Below are 17,320 nucleotides of genomic sequence, written 5' to 3' on the forward strand. Positions count from 1 at the left end.
TCCGACCACTTTTCCCGTCTCTCGTTTACGACAACCTTTCTTTAACCCTTTTAGGTCGGAAGGACTTTTAACTTTCAGTTTATTACAGTTTTTTAAATTATTCGATATGTTCGCTACGAGCGTTCGTTTTCTACAAGAAGACTGCGGATTTTTATGGAAAATAAACATTGTCTGCTTCTATTGCTAGAGATAGTAGCCAGATATGTAATTCTCACCTTAATAATTCATACGAGTTAAAAATAATAGATTGGATTTCTGGAATCGTTTTAATATCTCTGCCGTTTTGAAATATTAGGTTGTAAAGAAAGAAATGTAGAATTTTTATTCCTTTGTTTTAATTGCATTTTATACCAATAAATATTTACCTTAATTTAATGAGTTATATGTAATTTTAAAGCTTGTTTTACGCTGTATTTAATTATTCTTTCGATATTTAATTTTTTCAAATTTTTATTAAATTATTTGGCTTTTATTTCAGGATGTCAAAACGCGATTTTCGCATTATTTTTTTTCTATGAGCACTGTGCATTCGTTCACACACTTGAACAAGTATTGACATACTTCGTTGATATTCCGAGCCGCTTGAGCGGCACTTCGGCCTGAACTCATAGAAAAAAATAATGCGAAAATCACGTTTTGACATCCTGAAGTAAAAGCCAAATAATTTAATAAAAATTTTGATAAAATTAAATATTAAAAGCATGATTAAATAGAGCGTAAAACAAGCTTTAAAATTACATATAACTCATTAAATCAAGGCAAATATTTATTGGTATAAAATTGTAATTAAACCAAAGGAACACAAATCCTGCATTTCTTTCTTTACAACCTCATACACCTACTCACTTTTGCTGCAAACGCATAAAATCCACAGTACATAAACTAACGACAGAAATTCAGTTTGGTCTTAGTCCCGAAAAAATTTTACAGAAATATTCTCGATTTCTAACATCCTCGTCCACGAAGGGTTAAATAGCTTATAATAAGAGTGTAGAATAAATTGAACAGACCAAATAATATTACTCATTGTCAGAGAGAAAAAAAAGAAATCTGTTTCGTATAATGTAATATAAATTGCTCGCGCAAAAATGACAAACAACTAAAAATTGCTATACAGAGTAATAGAATATACAGTTTCGTAAATTTATCAAAAGTTTTAGTAACGTCGGTATAATATATAAAATCACGATTATGAAAAGAACACAGAAATCTCCTGTCACATATTTGCTTTTCTAACGGTTGAGAATGACCGACTGGTCGAAAACCTTCCGCCCGGCACCGTGTAACTGTATCTATAGTTGATCGTCTAGCGATTCGTTCGTTATCGAAACTAATTAGTCCGCAGTTCTTTCTGCTTTCTTAGCCGAAACAGTCGAAGCTCGCTTTGCAAGACGTAGAACCATCGCTTGCACACTACACAAACGTTCTATCTCTTGTAGAATCCGCGCGGGATAATAATAATGGTTTTATTTTTCTCCCCCTCTAATCGTTTCTTTATTTTTGCATCTTGTCTCGCTCCCTCTCTTCCTCTCTGTCTTTCTTGCTTCTTTCTCAACGGAACTCGTAAGATAAGGAAACAAACGATCTCACGCATTTAACGCACAAACGCTCTCTTATCGGAGAGTCTACACGGACAAAGCAATTACGCGTAGTTAATCTTGCTCTCTCTTCCTTTCTCTCTCTCTCTCTCTCTCTCTTTCTCTATTTGTCTTCCTATATATATATATATTTTATTTATAAATATATACACTTATTTATTTGTATAAGTACTGCAATGGACAAATTTGATATAATCGATGAAATACTATTTCTAATTAGCCTGGGTGTATCTCCAAGTAATAGACTGGCAACACCTACAACACCAGCATTTCCTCGAAATGTTCCAAGTCGTAGTACGTTCCACTCTGGCCAGAGATCCGCTAGAGATCAGCCAATTTTTGATCGGGTGAGTACAAATTTTCATACCTTATTCAAACTTCGTTTATCTGCTCGTTTTCATACAGGCCGGTGCTGCGACAGAGGTCGATTCTACAGGGTGTCTCAGCTGAAGCAGGCCACCTAAATGTCTCCTTTATTTTTAATGGCACAAAAAATATTGATGTCATAATTCAAATTTACTGATGGTAATAGTCGATATAATATGATTTTGTTTAATAATTCGCAGACGCAATTATTAATTTTCTTGGAAATGATCTAAACATAGATCGAAACGTCGAAATTTGAATCTGATAAATTGCAAAATTGCTTTGAAGTAGAAATTGATCGAATCAGTGCGCCGAGAGCATTAATATATCTTGTATAATTTAAATGGTATCGAATGATTTAAATGGTATCTTATGGCGGCTGAAAAAATACATTTGAATATGCTTAAGTCATTAATAAGATGGAATGAAAAAATAAGTTTGCTCTGATAAAAAATAACGATGACCTTGAAACTATGGAAAAATAACCGGACAAAAAGGAATTGTTCTTCTATGATATTCCTCGTTCGATACCATTTAAATTAGGCCATAAATATTCTTTTTGTGCCATTAAAAATAAAGGAGATATTTAGGTGGCCTCCTTCAGCACCCTGTATATAGAAAAATAAGTCGAATGAAAAGAATAACATTTTTTCGCTGGACGTTTCCGAAAAAATCCAGTTCCAGCGAATTCGTGTCTGATCGTGACCGACCAATTCTACTTGTGTGTTCACTATTCCCAATGGATCTTTAATGGATCTTTGCACTACGAATTATTTTTCAATTTTCTTTGAAATTTACTTCAAAGGACAGTTCCTCGACTGCTACTTATTTTAAACAATTTTTCTCGAACTTCGTTGTAATTTATATTCGTGGAACTGACTAATTCGTTTTAACTAACAAATGAGACGATTAAATAATTAAAAGAAGAGCCAAACTCATATAAGAACCCGTTTTATTTTCATTTGTCTTTCTCTGATGTCGAGTCACATTCGACAAAGGAGTGCAAAGGGTTAAACTCGATTTCCTCGAAGACAAAGCTTGATACGAACAAATTTTATTCTACATTTCAGACTTGTTTTTTTTTATGTAGAATCACCCTTTCTCGGTTGTACCACCCGGTTACTGTGGATATGTCGTATAACACGTTCTCTGCCGCGTGTTCTTCGTCGACGATCGTCATGAAGCTAATTGCACTATCAATTTATTCGTTCTGAAATGAACTAGTTTACAGTACGAAGTGCAAAATTCATTACAAACTATTAATAATTATTAACTGCGGATTTTTATGCAAAATAAAAGCCTCCTAACTGAATCGAAACTATCTGGGATGAAATAAATATTGAATTTCTTCACATGTCTAATAGCTTGAAGAATAGTGTAACAGTTTCTTGAAATTCTGCAAACGTTTTTACTGTTTTTAATTACTCGTTCGTGTCACAGATGCTTAAAGCTTGCAGTCAATTTATTCGTTCTGAAATGGACTACTAGTTTACAATACGAAGTGCAAAATTCATTACAAACTATTAATAATTATAAACTGCGAATTTTTATGCAAAATAAAAGCCTCCTAACTGAATCGAAACAAGCGGGGATGAAATAAATATTGAGTTTCTTAACATATCTATTAGCTTGAAGAATAGTGTAACAGTTTCTTGAAATTCTCCAAACGTTTTTACTCTTTTTAATTACCCATTCGCGTCATAGATCCATAAAGCTCGCAGTCTAATACTTATTAACAGCTACGGTCGTTTATACGAATAACATATTTCGTGTGAAACACGCAAAAGTCACGTTGCAGGGAACGAATGTAGAAATAACGTGGGATCTCTTCGAGGTACTTCGTCGAATTTATCTAATAAGAACGATGATCGAACCGCAGATTTTCATGCGTATTTTCTTGGATCGTTCCTCTAAGAAAAGAAAGCATGATTTAACAAACCTTAATGCTAAGAATAAACGATAGCGATCACTGATCTGATTGAAATTTCAGGGTCACACTCGCACGCAGGACACGACCGCAATCAGCCCGCTAGCGAGACCGCCGTCCTTTTTCTCGAAACTGTCGTCGAGGTTCACCAAACGGTAAGTTGCCATGTTTCCACAGTACACGTATGTTCCATCGAATAGTCGATTATCGACGTTCGACAGCATGCTAGTACACGTACCACTGTAAAGTACCACTGTTCGTCCGCAAACACACGTGTCCGTAGCGATCGAAGGAAATCGCTTCTACCGCGAGTAAGTTTGCATTCTTCTCGGATGATTATTTTTTATTTTTTTTTTGATCGAGCGATTCCTCCGCGGATCTCGGGTCCGGCGTTCTTTCTTTTCGAATTCGTTTGCCCAAAAAAATCGGGGAAAGATCGAAAATCGCGACGTTCGACTGGTTTTCTTTTTGTTAGCTCGGCGTAGAAATTCGGGGTCGCGAGATAATCGGTTTTTGCGAACACGACAGCATTATTTGCAGTGGACCTATATATATATACATATATATATATTATATTTTATATATGTATATGTACATATATAAATCTATATATCTATCTCTCTTTCTCTCGATGCATGTGTATCGATCGATTCGACCAGAGGAACGACTCGTTGGACTGCGTTTGCGTTACGCTATTCGAAGTCGGAATCGTTTTTTTAAAAAATCGGTCGAACCTGTCGTTTGCATGCAACATTGACGATTCTATTGTTTTTTAAGGATGCACAATGACTATGTACTTCATACAAGAGTATTGTACATTTCTATTATGGTATACCTTATCTCTGTAATGGTATACGTTTCTAAAATAGTATTATACACATTGGGAACACGCGTGTGTGCGTTGCAATGAAACAAATTTTTATGCGTTACGATCGGCCGACAGTCCGATGAGCCAGCAGCGACCATTATCAGTGAAAGCCACGAAATACACGTAGCATCTCTCTCTCTCTTTTCCTCTCTCTCTCTCTCTTTCTTTCTTTTTATACCCTGTTTCTCTAGTCCACAATTCGCAGTCCTGATTTCACTTGTTTGTTACGACGGCGAACGTTTATTTCCAACGATCCGTAGTAGATCGCGATTTTTCATTTTGTATCTTTTGGTTCTCGCATCGAGAAACCGATCCCGAAAGAGCAGAGACATACATAAAGAACCGTCCCGCATATTCCACAATTTCGATCCACTCCATAGTGTGATAATTTAGCACTCTAGCCGGGCAAAATCGGATTTCGATCGTGATCCAGATGTGTGAAATCGCGAATCGGTAGTGGAGCACCTGCTTCGTCAGGAGAAACGTAGGATTACTCTAGATAGAATAGTCTGTGATGATCTATCAATAGAATTATATGCGGTTTACTTCGCGTGCAACTATGAACGCGTATTATCTGCTCGAGATTCTCTACTGCACCGTGCCAGTTTATAAATACTGGCGTTTGCGTAATGCATCGTTATCTTTTATTGTTCAAGACGCGTTCGCAATTGTTCCTTTTCGTCGATCGGTATATTCTAGCAGCTTTTTCAACCTTAGCATCGACGATTGTAAATTTGAAATATAGCTGATCATTATCGGACAATTTTATGAGCAACATTAATTGGACATTTTAGAAGAACAGTATAAAGATAATGTTTTCGAGAAATTCAGTCGTAACAATGCAATTTAATATTTGTGTCGGACTATGACTAGACTTTCAATAGATTACACCAATTCGTACAGCGTTAATATTTGTTGCATTCGAAGCTTGTCTCGCAAGCTACGCTAGGACGTGAGAAATCGTTTCTGTAATTTTTCCTTCGTCATAATTTCTTCTAAAAATGATTTCTCGACGACACTGTAAAAAATTCCATAATGCGTTAACCCTTTGCGGTGAAGCTTTTGTTGGAACATTGACAATATTCTCTTCGGAGAGCCAGATTACGTATCAAAGTCTAAAATAATGGAAAAATGCAGGGTCGAAGGGTTCAAAGTCTAGCTGTACTTCGAAGTAGATGTTAAATGACACGTTAATCGTTACGACCGTTTAAAAAGTTAATTAAAATGATCGGAAGAGCCACCAACTCGAATTTTTCCAATAATTTCGTTTCTTTTCCGTACGAAAGCCAACGAGAATTGCCAAACTATCACACTGTGGGCTCCAGCTTTTCGTTGTATTTCTCGAGACCCTGACGAGAAACTAATTAATCGATTAACACCGGGAGCCCCCCCTCCGATCGTCAACGAACTGCGATACACTGCTTGGCCAAGTTCGAGCCACCTCGCATACTCATTGTGCATCCCTCTTTGACTTGAACGTAGCGAGGCATATCCTTGATTGATCTACCTATATACTCTCTATTATACGTCACACGATACATGAAAAGAAAAACATCGAAACTAATTTAAATGGGACTTTCGATCTTGCCGACCGAAGCAAAAGCGTTAATTGAAAACGAAACGTAATAAAAACAGAAGTAGGAAGCATAATCGGAAACGAACGAATATGCGACGACGACGCGGTGCTTTAACCGTCGAGAACGCGTAGAGAAAACCGGACGACGACACTGTGCAAAGGGATAACGACAAACGAACAAACCGTAAAAACGAAAAAAAAAAAAACGAGAACAAACGAGATAAAACAAGAATAATACCCGTAAAACGATAGAAAAATTAATACAATATGACCGACCAGTTGGAACCGACCGCGAACACACGCGGAATGCCACGGAATAACAAGAGTTAGAGTAAAAAAGAAAAAACCAAACGAGAAACGAAAAATGAGAAAAACCGTAATCCCGTTTCGCCCGTTGAACAACTCGCACTTTCACGATATGGTCACTGGACTCATCGTCGGTAGACAGGGCTGAGAGAAAACGAAAAAAAAGCAAAGCAAAAAAAAAGAAAAGAAAACAGTAAAGAACGCAGCATAGCCATTGGTGCATCGCTTAATCCTTGAGTAAAACAAAAAAATGAGTAAAAATAAAATCCAAAAGAATTAAAATTCGATCTAATGTTATGCCGGTGTGTTGTGTGTTATTCTATGCTGCAGGACGTGAACTCGATTGCGATCCGCCCTCAAACACTGGCAAAATTCTCTCTAAGCGTTCTCCTCGAAGGTCGAACACACACGCCCCCGTCGAGACGCCGGGAAACGGAGAGTATCGAGGAGATCCGTTGGAGAACCGACAAACTGAACCCGAGAACCAAACCGAACCGAACCGAGTTCGGTTGAACCGAGTGAACGAAACGGGACTTGGCTCTCCGTTATTCTGTGGCATGTACCCCGGCGGGCGACACCCTGGAACCGGGGACAGAATCGGTTCCAGATCTCTATCGGTACTAGGGATGTGCGGCCCGTACAATCAGTCGACTACCCGATTGTTTCGTGCCAGGTCAGAAAAAGTCGCGCGGACTCCATATGCCATCTTTAACATATTAGTTTGCCCGCGATTATTCCCCAACTTTTGCATTTTCGATTATTTTGCACTCGAATCGCGACTCCGACGTGCCATTCCAAATTGTCACACCGATATTCAAACCGCCATGTACGTTACTGAATTTCTTCTCGTTCAATACATTGCGTGAAATTCAAGTCTTGAATTAGCGAATAAAACTAGGGTCAATTTCATGTGTGTAAAATGAAAAAAATCATTTGGAATGTTTTTATGTTAAGGGAGTCTTTTTCAACAGACGACGCTCGCGCGTGAACACTCACACACCGCTAGACCACGTATACGTACGCGAGGATTGCAAGGGTCCGGGATTCCACTTCTGATTTCTCGATAATACCAAGACGGGGTTTTTTAGTAGTCAAAATCGCTAGGTAAAAGATCAATCTAGGGCCCTGTTTGCCTCAAAAGTCCTTCTTTTACGTTTCCGAGCAATGGTTTTGCAATATTCGACTGCATGTTGCCCGTCGAAGAGGCTAGTACGCCGGCGTGACTGCAGCGCCATCTGACGGGCAACATGCGAAGGGAACGTGCAGCCAAATATTGCAAAACCATTGCTCGGAAACGTGAAATAAGGACTTTTGAGGCTAACAGCGCCCTAGATTGATCTTTCATCTAGTGATTTTGGCTACTAAAAAACCTCGTCTTTGCATTATTGAGGAATCAGAAGTGGAATCCCGGACCCTTGCAATCCTCGCGTACTTATACGTGGTCTAGCGGTGTGTGTTGGAGAAGATTCCCTAAAAATAGCTCCGAGTGCAAAGGGTTTACAGATCTCTTTCAATAGTAATAGTAATTTTGATCGTGAACCAACAATTCACCTCCAGTAATCTAATCATTCCGTTTGGGATTATCATATACAAAATTATTTGAAATTAACAGTTTGAGTGTCAACCAGCAATCTTAAGAATTCTACAAACTAGAATTATAAAAATTGGAATGTTTAGATTTATGGTTACTCTACCTTCTTGCATTTAGCAACTTGCATTTAGACTTTAGACAGAAATAATTTCGTCTCATTTCTAAAAGACGCGGAAGCCAAAGTGTTGATAGGTTTTAGTAGATAAAGTATAGGCTAGGTATCCATTTTGAAAACAAACTTCTCGCGAGTTTGAAAGTGATTTGACAGTGACTCGCGAGAGTTTTACTGTCGAAATTGATTCCTAGATTTGTCCGGAAGAGGCGTGGCTGTAGGAGTTCGAGTGCGCTCAACATTTTCCGACCTGACGCGAAACAGTCGAGCCAGTGATTTCGGGTACCTTCGCACACCCCTAATCGGTACCAACGTAGAACCGCGGCTACCGACTCAACGACCGACCGACTTTCGAACACGAAACTGCAATTTCCGCGACAACGTGTCGGACGTAGAGGCTGCTGCACGTGCTGCCAATCTCGCGAAACAACAGGCTACAGTGTTCTCTACCACGCGAAACGAGCAGGCGACGCCTCGACGACTGATCCTAGTTCGAGATCGAAAGAAAACAAGTCGGCGATCACTTTACAGGAAGCCTATCGATAGGCTTTTCAATAATTGTGTTGTACCGAAGATTAGAAAATCTCCTTTCTCGTTGGTTTTTGCGGTTGGATAAACTTGAAAGAGTTATGAAATAATTCCTGGCGAATAATGAAAAGGTTCGCCTGCTCGCGCCGCATTGTGGGGTATTTGGCTGAAAAACGGGAATAAAATATTGTAGCGTTATTTATGTGCTCAGGGATATAAAAAAGTAGGTCGTTGGATTCGTCTTGACGCCAGCTATAACATTACGAAGTAAAAAATGTATTTTAACATTTAAAAAATCAAAATATTTCTTATTTTATGTAGAAAAATTTTTTTTTTTGAAATTTTAAATATAGAATTTTGTACATGTTCAAGTACTGTTCAACTTTTATTCGAAACAATTTGTCGTCAGATGATCCGAAACTCTTGAAAAGTAGTGATAATGAAATGCTTTGAGCACGATGTACAGAGTTCAGGTAGATGTACAGGGCACACACAGATTTCATTCTGTTATCATCTAAATTAATATTGTTATTAATATTTGTACATTACCAATCATTCTGTAAGTTTTTTTTCGATTTTAAAACGAAAGTCGCGACTTTCGATGCTCACTTTTACTTAAATTAGTTATAACTCTCCAATTCAGAACGATCCGGAACCAATTATTTTCAGACTATGATCGTAAACCTTTATCGAATGTAACGGTACAAGAAAGCGTGCGGAATACAGCGGAATAGTTTAGCAAAATCATCAATAAAGTTTTGAAATCGAAAAAAAAATTACAGAATGATTGGTAATGTTGGAATATTAATAACAATACTAATTTAGATGATAACAGAATGAAATCTGTGAAGAGTTTGTACACCTATCTCAACTCGGTACATCGTAATCAAAGCATGCAATTGCTATCACTACTTTTCAAGTGTTCGGATAATCTGACGACGAAATGTTTGAAATAAAAGTTGAACAATATATAGACATGTACGAAATTGTATATTTAAAATTTCGGAAAAGATTTTTTTTCTACAAAAAATAAGAATTATTTTGATTTTTTAAATGTTAAAGTACAATTTTTATTTCATATTCTTATAGCTGGAGTCAAGACGAATACAACGACCTACTTATTCATGACCCTGAGCCCACAAGTAACGCTACAATATTTTATTCCTGTTTTACAGCGAAATACCCGACTGTGCGCCGTCTAGTTTCGAGCAAAAGGTTCAATCGCATTTCCGCTGGTTTCGCGGGTTGCAGCGCGCGCAGTTGCAGCGGGTATATCATCTAGAACGCCGCGGTTTCCCCGAGAATTCGCGAAACCCTGTGCGAAGTGTCTTCCTGACGCAGACACGCGTAAAATACCACTGGAACTCGTGCCTTTCCAAAACTCAACCTGCCAACTATACCGATAGCGAGAATGCGCGCTCCCTCGGGCACGCTGATCGACGCATATACTTACGCGAGTAAAAAAAAGAACCCGGCCGATCTTCTTTCTATTTTTATACGTACACGCCGGTTTTTCACCTGTAACCTCACATCCCCCCGCGAGACATGCTGCTTCGTTTTCTCCTTCCCTTAGAGCCTTAGAGTAAGAATGAAGGGGCGCCGCGCCGCCTCCACTCGTTCGACCCCCCGATGCGCGCGGGAGACCAGCGACAACCATAATCGCGCGGATCGCGACGAACATGAGAACGGTCGGAGAGTTTCTCGCGGTCGAATCGTCTGTTTTTTTTCTCTCACTGCGATTTTTTTCAGCAACCGCGAGTCCGCGAGATTGTCGGGCTCAACAGACTGCGCAATTTCGTTCGAGAATTCGTATGAGATCCGGCTCGGTGCTGGAAGCAGCAAGAAAATTCTTTTATTTATTATTATTATTATTAGTATACGTGGCTCCATCAATTGTGCTCCGATATCAAACGAACAGCAAGTTCGTTTAATTCTAGATTCGGGTGCATTCGGAGTTACGAACGTTCTAACTTCGATCCCGTATCGAGATACACTCGAAGGAGTAGCTTTAAAAATATATGAGAAAGTATAGGCGCATCCGAATTGGGGTAAATGCAGCTTTACGATTTCATGAAATCGTAGAAAGCCGTGATCTAACTTCGAGTTCGTCGATCTTTTGTTATTTATAAATAATTATATCATTTGTTCAAGTAGCTGATAGCTCGCGACTTACGATTTTAACGATTGTAAATGAGAAAATGTTGGCCACCCAGTGGCCAGATAAAATTTTTAGTTGTCTTTAACGAGACCAATTTATGTTGAAAAACCGTGCTGAATTATACAAAGAGAGTTATAAAAATTCTATAAAATCCTACGAAATTTGTAGGAAACGATGCGAATTCTTACCACGAATTTCCGCAGTTTACTCGGCCGAAACCGTGACGAACGACAATATGGCGGGCGTGCGCGTGCTCGGAACTTTTAGACAGAGTGTTATGAATTTGTACAACTACTAACAAAGAACCACGATCTTTATACACGATCGAATTATTTGAAAGTTGATATCTACATTGTGGAGCGCATTGTAAACCATTGATTCGTGCATTGACAGGTTTTCTAAGTGAAGATTCGAGTCTCGCCTTGTTTCCCTCGAGCCGAAATGAGACCGAGCCGCACGTCGAATATCGAGCAACGGCAAAATACACACAGGGCCGGCCGTAATTACCGTTGGCGACGTAATTAAACATAATCCGATCGAGTGGCCAGCCGTGACTTCCTTACACTGCGTATTCTCTTTGTTCTTTTTTTTCTCTGTGTCTTTCTCTCTTTCTCTCTCTCTCTCTATATTTCTATCTCCTATTCTTACACGAAAACAAACTCACACAAACACACATACACACGAACAATTCTTATATTCTTCTCTTCCCCTCTCTTTCTTCTTTCGCTGTCTTTCTGTTTGTTAACATTATGTAGGATTACAAAGCAAATACAGTGTAACGATATCGCCTTGTAATATTCTTACGACCCCGGGAAAATATGTTGGATAAAAAGAAGATGAACACTCGAATCAACCGGCCGTGAAACTGAGAACTTCTCCCCATCGGTGTACACGAATCGCCAATTATCTATTCTCTCTCACACACACACACTCTCTCTCTCTCTCTCGATTTCGTTTCTTCTATTTTATTTTGCACTCGAACGAAACGCTGAATCCGCGTCGAAAAAAAACCGCGCGTTCCACCGCCGCTTCCTTCTGTACGAGCATGTATACTTTCTTTCATTTTTGTTTCGTTGATATCCAGCATAGATTCCTCGCACCGGCGCGACGAAACGTAAATTTTGGTCGATCAACGTCGGACGCGTTCCTCGAAAACGGCGAACCACCGTCCGCCTTAAGCTGTGTCCACACCGAAGCAACATCGAGCAACTTTTTCTCGTCTCTTGTCATCCCCTTCTTTTATTTGTTCGATGTCTACCGAATATTGTATTCGGTAAAAAGGGGAAGGCAACGAGAAAAACGTTGCTCGATGGTGTTCGAGCGTGGGCACAGCTTCAGGGCTCTCGCGTCTCTCTCCCCGTTTATGTGCGTGTATATCGCGATATACATATGCGTGTAATACATACATATATATCTTACTATCGCTGTAAGGCCGCAGTGTTCTCAAAAGTATTTTGTACGCGGCTCCTTGGCGCTCTCCTTCGATGCGAGTCGACGCGTCGTCAACTCCGAAAGAACCGTTTTTGTTCACCGTGGTTTTGCGCACCGAGAGTACTTTGGTTTCCCTGCATTTAAGTCGACGGACGATCCGATCCCGTTCTTCTCGACAGTTTGGTTGGCACGAACAGGAAAATTCGACGAAGCTCAATCCCCCCCACAGACTAAGTCATTCCAGTTTCTCTTTTGTATACACTCGCGTCTCGCCGATCCAAGCTGCACGAATCCTTGGTCGGACGTCAATCGTGTTACCGGAACCCGGAAACCAACTAAAACATTTTTATCAAATCGCGTACGATTTATACTGTTCGATTTTCGCTCGGCTCGCCGCTGTTCTGCGTGAAGAAAAAACGGTGTTGCGCTTGGTGGTAGCGACATGTCAACGAAAACTATGTTCGGCGAGGATTTAGTTTAACACCGCTACCAACTGCTCTACTCTACTGTATGAAATCGATCGCTCGACTGAAAGTATCGAATTAATAAAAAATTGAGCTGTCCAATGCAAAAGTGGCGTAAGTCAGTGTCTGCCAAATGTTGTGTTCAATACCGCATCTCGACGGTGTGATGCTAGGTTTACTCGCTAGATCATTTTCACGCGTTCTATTATGTCAATTCACGATTACTCAGATTTGTAAAGATGCGCCCACGAGGAAATAATCGACGTATTTATTTCTTTCGGTACGCTAGGACGCATTCTTATCTTTACTCCGTAAACCTAGTGTTCAATGAAAACCTACCGTCCTTCGATATTATCGTGTCTCATAAAACTTTTACTTAACTCGTTATCCAATAAACGCGACTAAGCGTTTCGACTTGCATCATTTTTCATCGGCTCAATTTTCGTGAAACTTTTCGCGACGAGCGTGCTACGGATTCATTCAAACAATCGAATATCATTGTACAGCGGATTTCATGCATTTACGACAAGAACATATAAGCAGGTGCGAAATTTAAATATACCGTTACATTTTACATCAGAAATAAACTTCCACTTCACTCCAGTTCGTTGCAATTCAGGTGAAAAATTTTCATTTTGCGTAAAGATCCGCTGTCGAATGATCAAGCCTTTCAAAGATCAATTAGCTGAGAATAAGATCGCGTTAAGTGGTTCAGTAACAACGGCTCGCATCGAAGATCGCGGGGAATGGGGTGGGGCGGACTGGCTACGAACGATTCCGCAAAAAATCGGTGAACAATCCCCGTTTCTCTGACTGTATCGCATTGTAGACCAGCCCCGGCTCGATCGTGCGAAAACACTTCGATCGACAGAGATACAGGATGCACAGAGACTCGCAAGTTTGGACAGTGACCGACGCCGACCACGACTACGACGATTACTGAGAGATTCAGCCGGTTTCCGCGTGCCAGAAAAGATCGGCGAGGGAAACGATACTACCGTCACGACCATCGCTTTTCGTTCGAGACTGCGATTCCGAACAAGAGACGGGTTCGCGGAGTTCCTCTCGATCGTGAATCTCGCGAGGAAACGGAGTTTCGAGGGAACAGAATATGCATAGCGTTTGTTGTTTATGAACTGTCGATTGCCAGGCGGCGTGCATATTGGTAGCTCGCGAGAACCCGGACGAAACCGGCGACCCCGTTTATCGAAACTAACGTGCCTTCCTCTTTTTGATATTGTACATTTCGTAACCGAGAGAAAAGAAACGAGAAAAGAAAATAATGAAATGGGTATTTTGCTAAACTAAGGAGAAAAGACACGGTCGCGCGGTTGGCTTTCCTGTCCAGAATCGTCCGGAGTATTTAGCGCATGTAGCAGGATCACACACACGGTCTGTCCTTTATCGTTAACCTTTCCGACCCGACGGACGTACGCCGTCTTTATATTCATAAATAAAATAAAGATTCCCAAAGAAAAATCAAAAAATGATTCAGTAAAATATTAAACAATACCGTTTTTATTCAGGATATGTGTCGTACAGTCACAAAAAGACGAATATTCATCGCGTTGCATCAGGGGACGTACGCCGTACGTCCTTCGGGTCGGAAGGGTTAAAAAGGAGAACATGTTTGTAACGCGTCCCTCGAGCAAGCCCGTGCGTTACCTCGAGCCGAAGCGAGAATCATAGAAGAAAAGAAACACGTTCGGCGGGGTTCGAAGGATGACAAATCTTGTCCGAGATTTCCGCTTCCACGGATCGAGACTTCCACGTTCGGTCGCGGCCACGTTTCACCTCGACTACAAAACGCACCGTGATGTCGTGGACGTCGAACCGATATCCGATCGGCAGTTCGTTAGTTTCCGCGCGTTCCTCTCCGCCGCGAAGATCGTCCGATTTTGTAACCGATTCTCGTACACGTGCGTACCGTTCCCGAACACGTCGATTCCCACGCCGGAAAATCAATCTCCGCTCCCGACACGTTTCTCTCGGAGGATCGACGAGCAAGGACGTTTAACCGTGGCCCCTATGGCCTCTAAGCTGGACCGTAACACGTTAAACGCGGAGCTAATTTTGTCTGACTCTTCATTTCCATTCAAATGTAGAAATACGTCTGTGCGTAAGCAACGACTTGGTCACCTAAATTCAGTTTAATCTGTTTCGATCGAACCTGTTAAGACAGTGAACGTATTTTATAAATTCTATATCATTTTGTAAATTCGTTAGCGGGCGGTCCCCAGAGGACTGACTTAGCGTTTAACGTGTTAATGACTCCTCCCCCATTCCATCGAACTGGCTCCGGGTGCCACGAGTTGAACGTTCTTGACGTAGAGTAGGCGTGGCCATAGTCCTCGGCACACTTTGCGCGGAGGGAATTCGAGAAGCGGATTAATATGTGGACGGGTTTCGAGACTGCGGATCTTTATGCAAAATTTTCTGCATTCCTTATAAGATACAGGAGCCATTTAAGAACGTTTTCCTTTCTTTAATCATTTTACTAGGTCGAAAGATATTCGATTCTTTGAATTTTTGCACTGTGTCAAACTGTAGCTACACATTTCTGTCATGAACACATAAAATCCAGTCTACCGATAATAATGACAAGTTTGAATTTGTTGTTAATGACAAGTTTGAATATGGTAACCATGAAGACTATTGTTGAAACAAAATGGAGATGGCGAACGTGTTAAATGAAGGAGTTTATTTAAGAAATATTAAAAATCTGCTTCTCAGAAGTGTCCGAATATTAACAACATAGCTCGTCCGTAGTCTCTTCCTCAGCCACGCCCAGTGCCGCCCCCGGGGCAATTGGCCACGCCTACCTGGGAGAAAATCGCGCGACGTTCGTTCGTAGAACGAGAGAAAGGCAGGAAGAAGGTGGAGCGCGTAGATCGGCAATATTTCGGCGACTAGAAAGGAACGTCGAAAAATTTATTCGTTGTTCTCGACGACGCGACGCGACGCGACGCAACCGGAGCAGAGGTGGCGACACAAAGACGAAGCAAAAGGGAGCCGCGAGAAAAAAAGCACGCTTCACGGCAAGAGAAAAGGGAAACGGACAATGAGAAAAAGATATACGTAACCGTATATGACGATAGCGCATTTGTAAATGGATCGATGCTGTTTGCTGCGCTCCAACGCTACGCCCGTCCACGCGCGCGTGTCTAAAATGGCCCCTGTTCTTTATTATTTTCCTCTTTTGTCCTTTTTCGTTCTTTCGTATTATTTTTTCTACGATTCCCCCTCCCCGACTGTTTGGTTCCGCGAGAAGCGAGTATCTTCGGCAGAGGACGATGGCACGAGTGTCGAAGTTCGATATCATGGGGATATACTATGCATGTATCACCATAGAAGGAACGCGCAGCGTCTGCCTTAGATTTCCACCGGAGAATGGAGGGCAGTAAATAGCATGCATAGAAAACAGAATAGAAATATTATTTAAAGTAATTTTAAGAAGCAATAATAGTAATAATTTCGTATTAATAAACAATGTTGAAACTGTCTTGTATATGTGGTACCAATTTATTTCTGAATCCTCCATCGACGAAGGAGACGTTCTCACGCGTGAGAAAACGTGGGGGGGTTGCGTTATGCGTTGTGCGGCTCGAAAGCTGATTCGCTCGTGCATGCGATGCTGTAAATCGACTGACCGGTTCGTCTCGTACGACGACGTCGGGCACACACGATCGATCGAGAAAGTCCCCGTACACGGTCTCGAACCACTCGAACTACATTTTCCACAATTTCTCATCGAAACTATTACAGTAAATCGAAGATTCCTATAATGTACAGAATTAGAAAATTAGACGCTGATTTAAGGGAGCTTCTAATCACAAAGACTTTATACATTTATCGCAAACATGGGTGGGCAAAAGTGGGCAGAGTATATTCATTTCTGCGATGACGTCTTCACTGTTCGAAATATTAAAAAATGCTTTCTATTGCTTTGTTACCTTTGCTGTCTGAAATTCTTTGTACAGATTTCTTTCGATACAAGACGATGGCTCCGGGCGGCTTTCGACGTAATTCGGCTTGACATTGTGCCAGATGATGGCATAAGTTCGTGCCCGATTTGAAAATAAAATTCAATGGTTAAATTTGAAAGAATACAACTTTATTAATCAATTATATAGTCGCCATTCTTTTCTACAATTAGAAATTTAGATATTTCTACAATTATTTGGTTTGACATTGTATCAGATGATGACATAAGTTCATGCCCGATTTGAAAATAAAATTCAATGGTTAAATTTGAAAGCACACAGCTTTATTAATTAATTATATAGTTACCATTCTTTTCTACAATTAGAAAAGAATGGTGACTATATCATTTTTTCTTTTTTAAAGAAACATGCAGTACAGTTCGCGACATCTTTCAACATCGGACACGAACTT

At 40.5% G+C, this 17,320-nt stretch overlaps 1 protein-coding gene across 8 annotated transcripts in view; it reads left to right on the plus strand.

The window, feature by feature from the left end:
- The window catches only part of LOC143208839 (serine/threonine-protein kinase MARK2-like), a 47,996-nt gene that overhangs the window by 23,833 nt on the left and 6,843 nt on the right, over positions 1–17,320 (plus strand). For 6 of the 8 annotated variants that reach the window (XM_076423678.1, XM_076423681.1, XM_076423682.1 and 3 more), the window contains 2 exons: positions 1,819–1,945; positions 3,955–4,046. In XM_076423678.1, the coding sequence (XP_076279793.1) occupies positions 1,819–1,945; positions 3,955–4,046 (219 nt within the window). Of the gene's footprint in view, positions 1–1,818; positions 1,946–3,954; positions 4,047–6,971; positions 16,434–17,320 lie in introns of those variants that run through there. The other 2 variants (XM_076423685.1, XM_076423684.1) reach the window with 2 other exon arrangements.

The sequence above is a fragment of the Lasioglossum baleicum genome, chromosome 5, assembly GCF_051020765.1.
Source record: "Lasioglossum baleicum chromosome 5, iyLasBale1, whole genome shotgun sequence".
NCBI lineage: Eukaryota > Metazoa > Arthropoda > Insecta > Hymenoptera > Halictidae > Lasioglossum > Lasioglossum baleicum.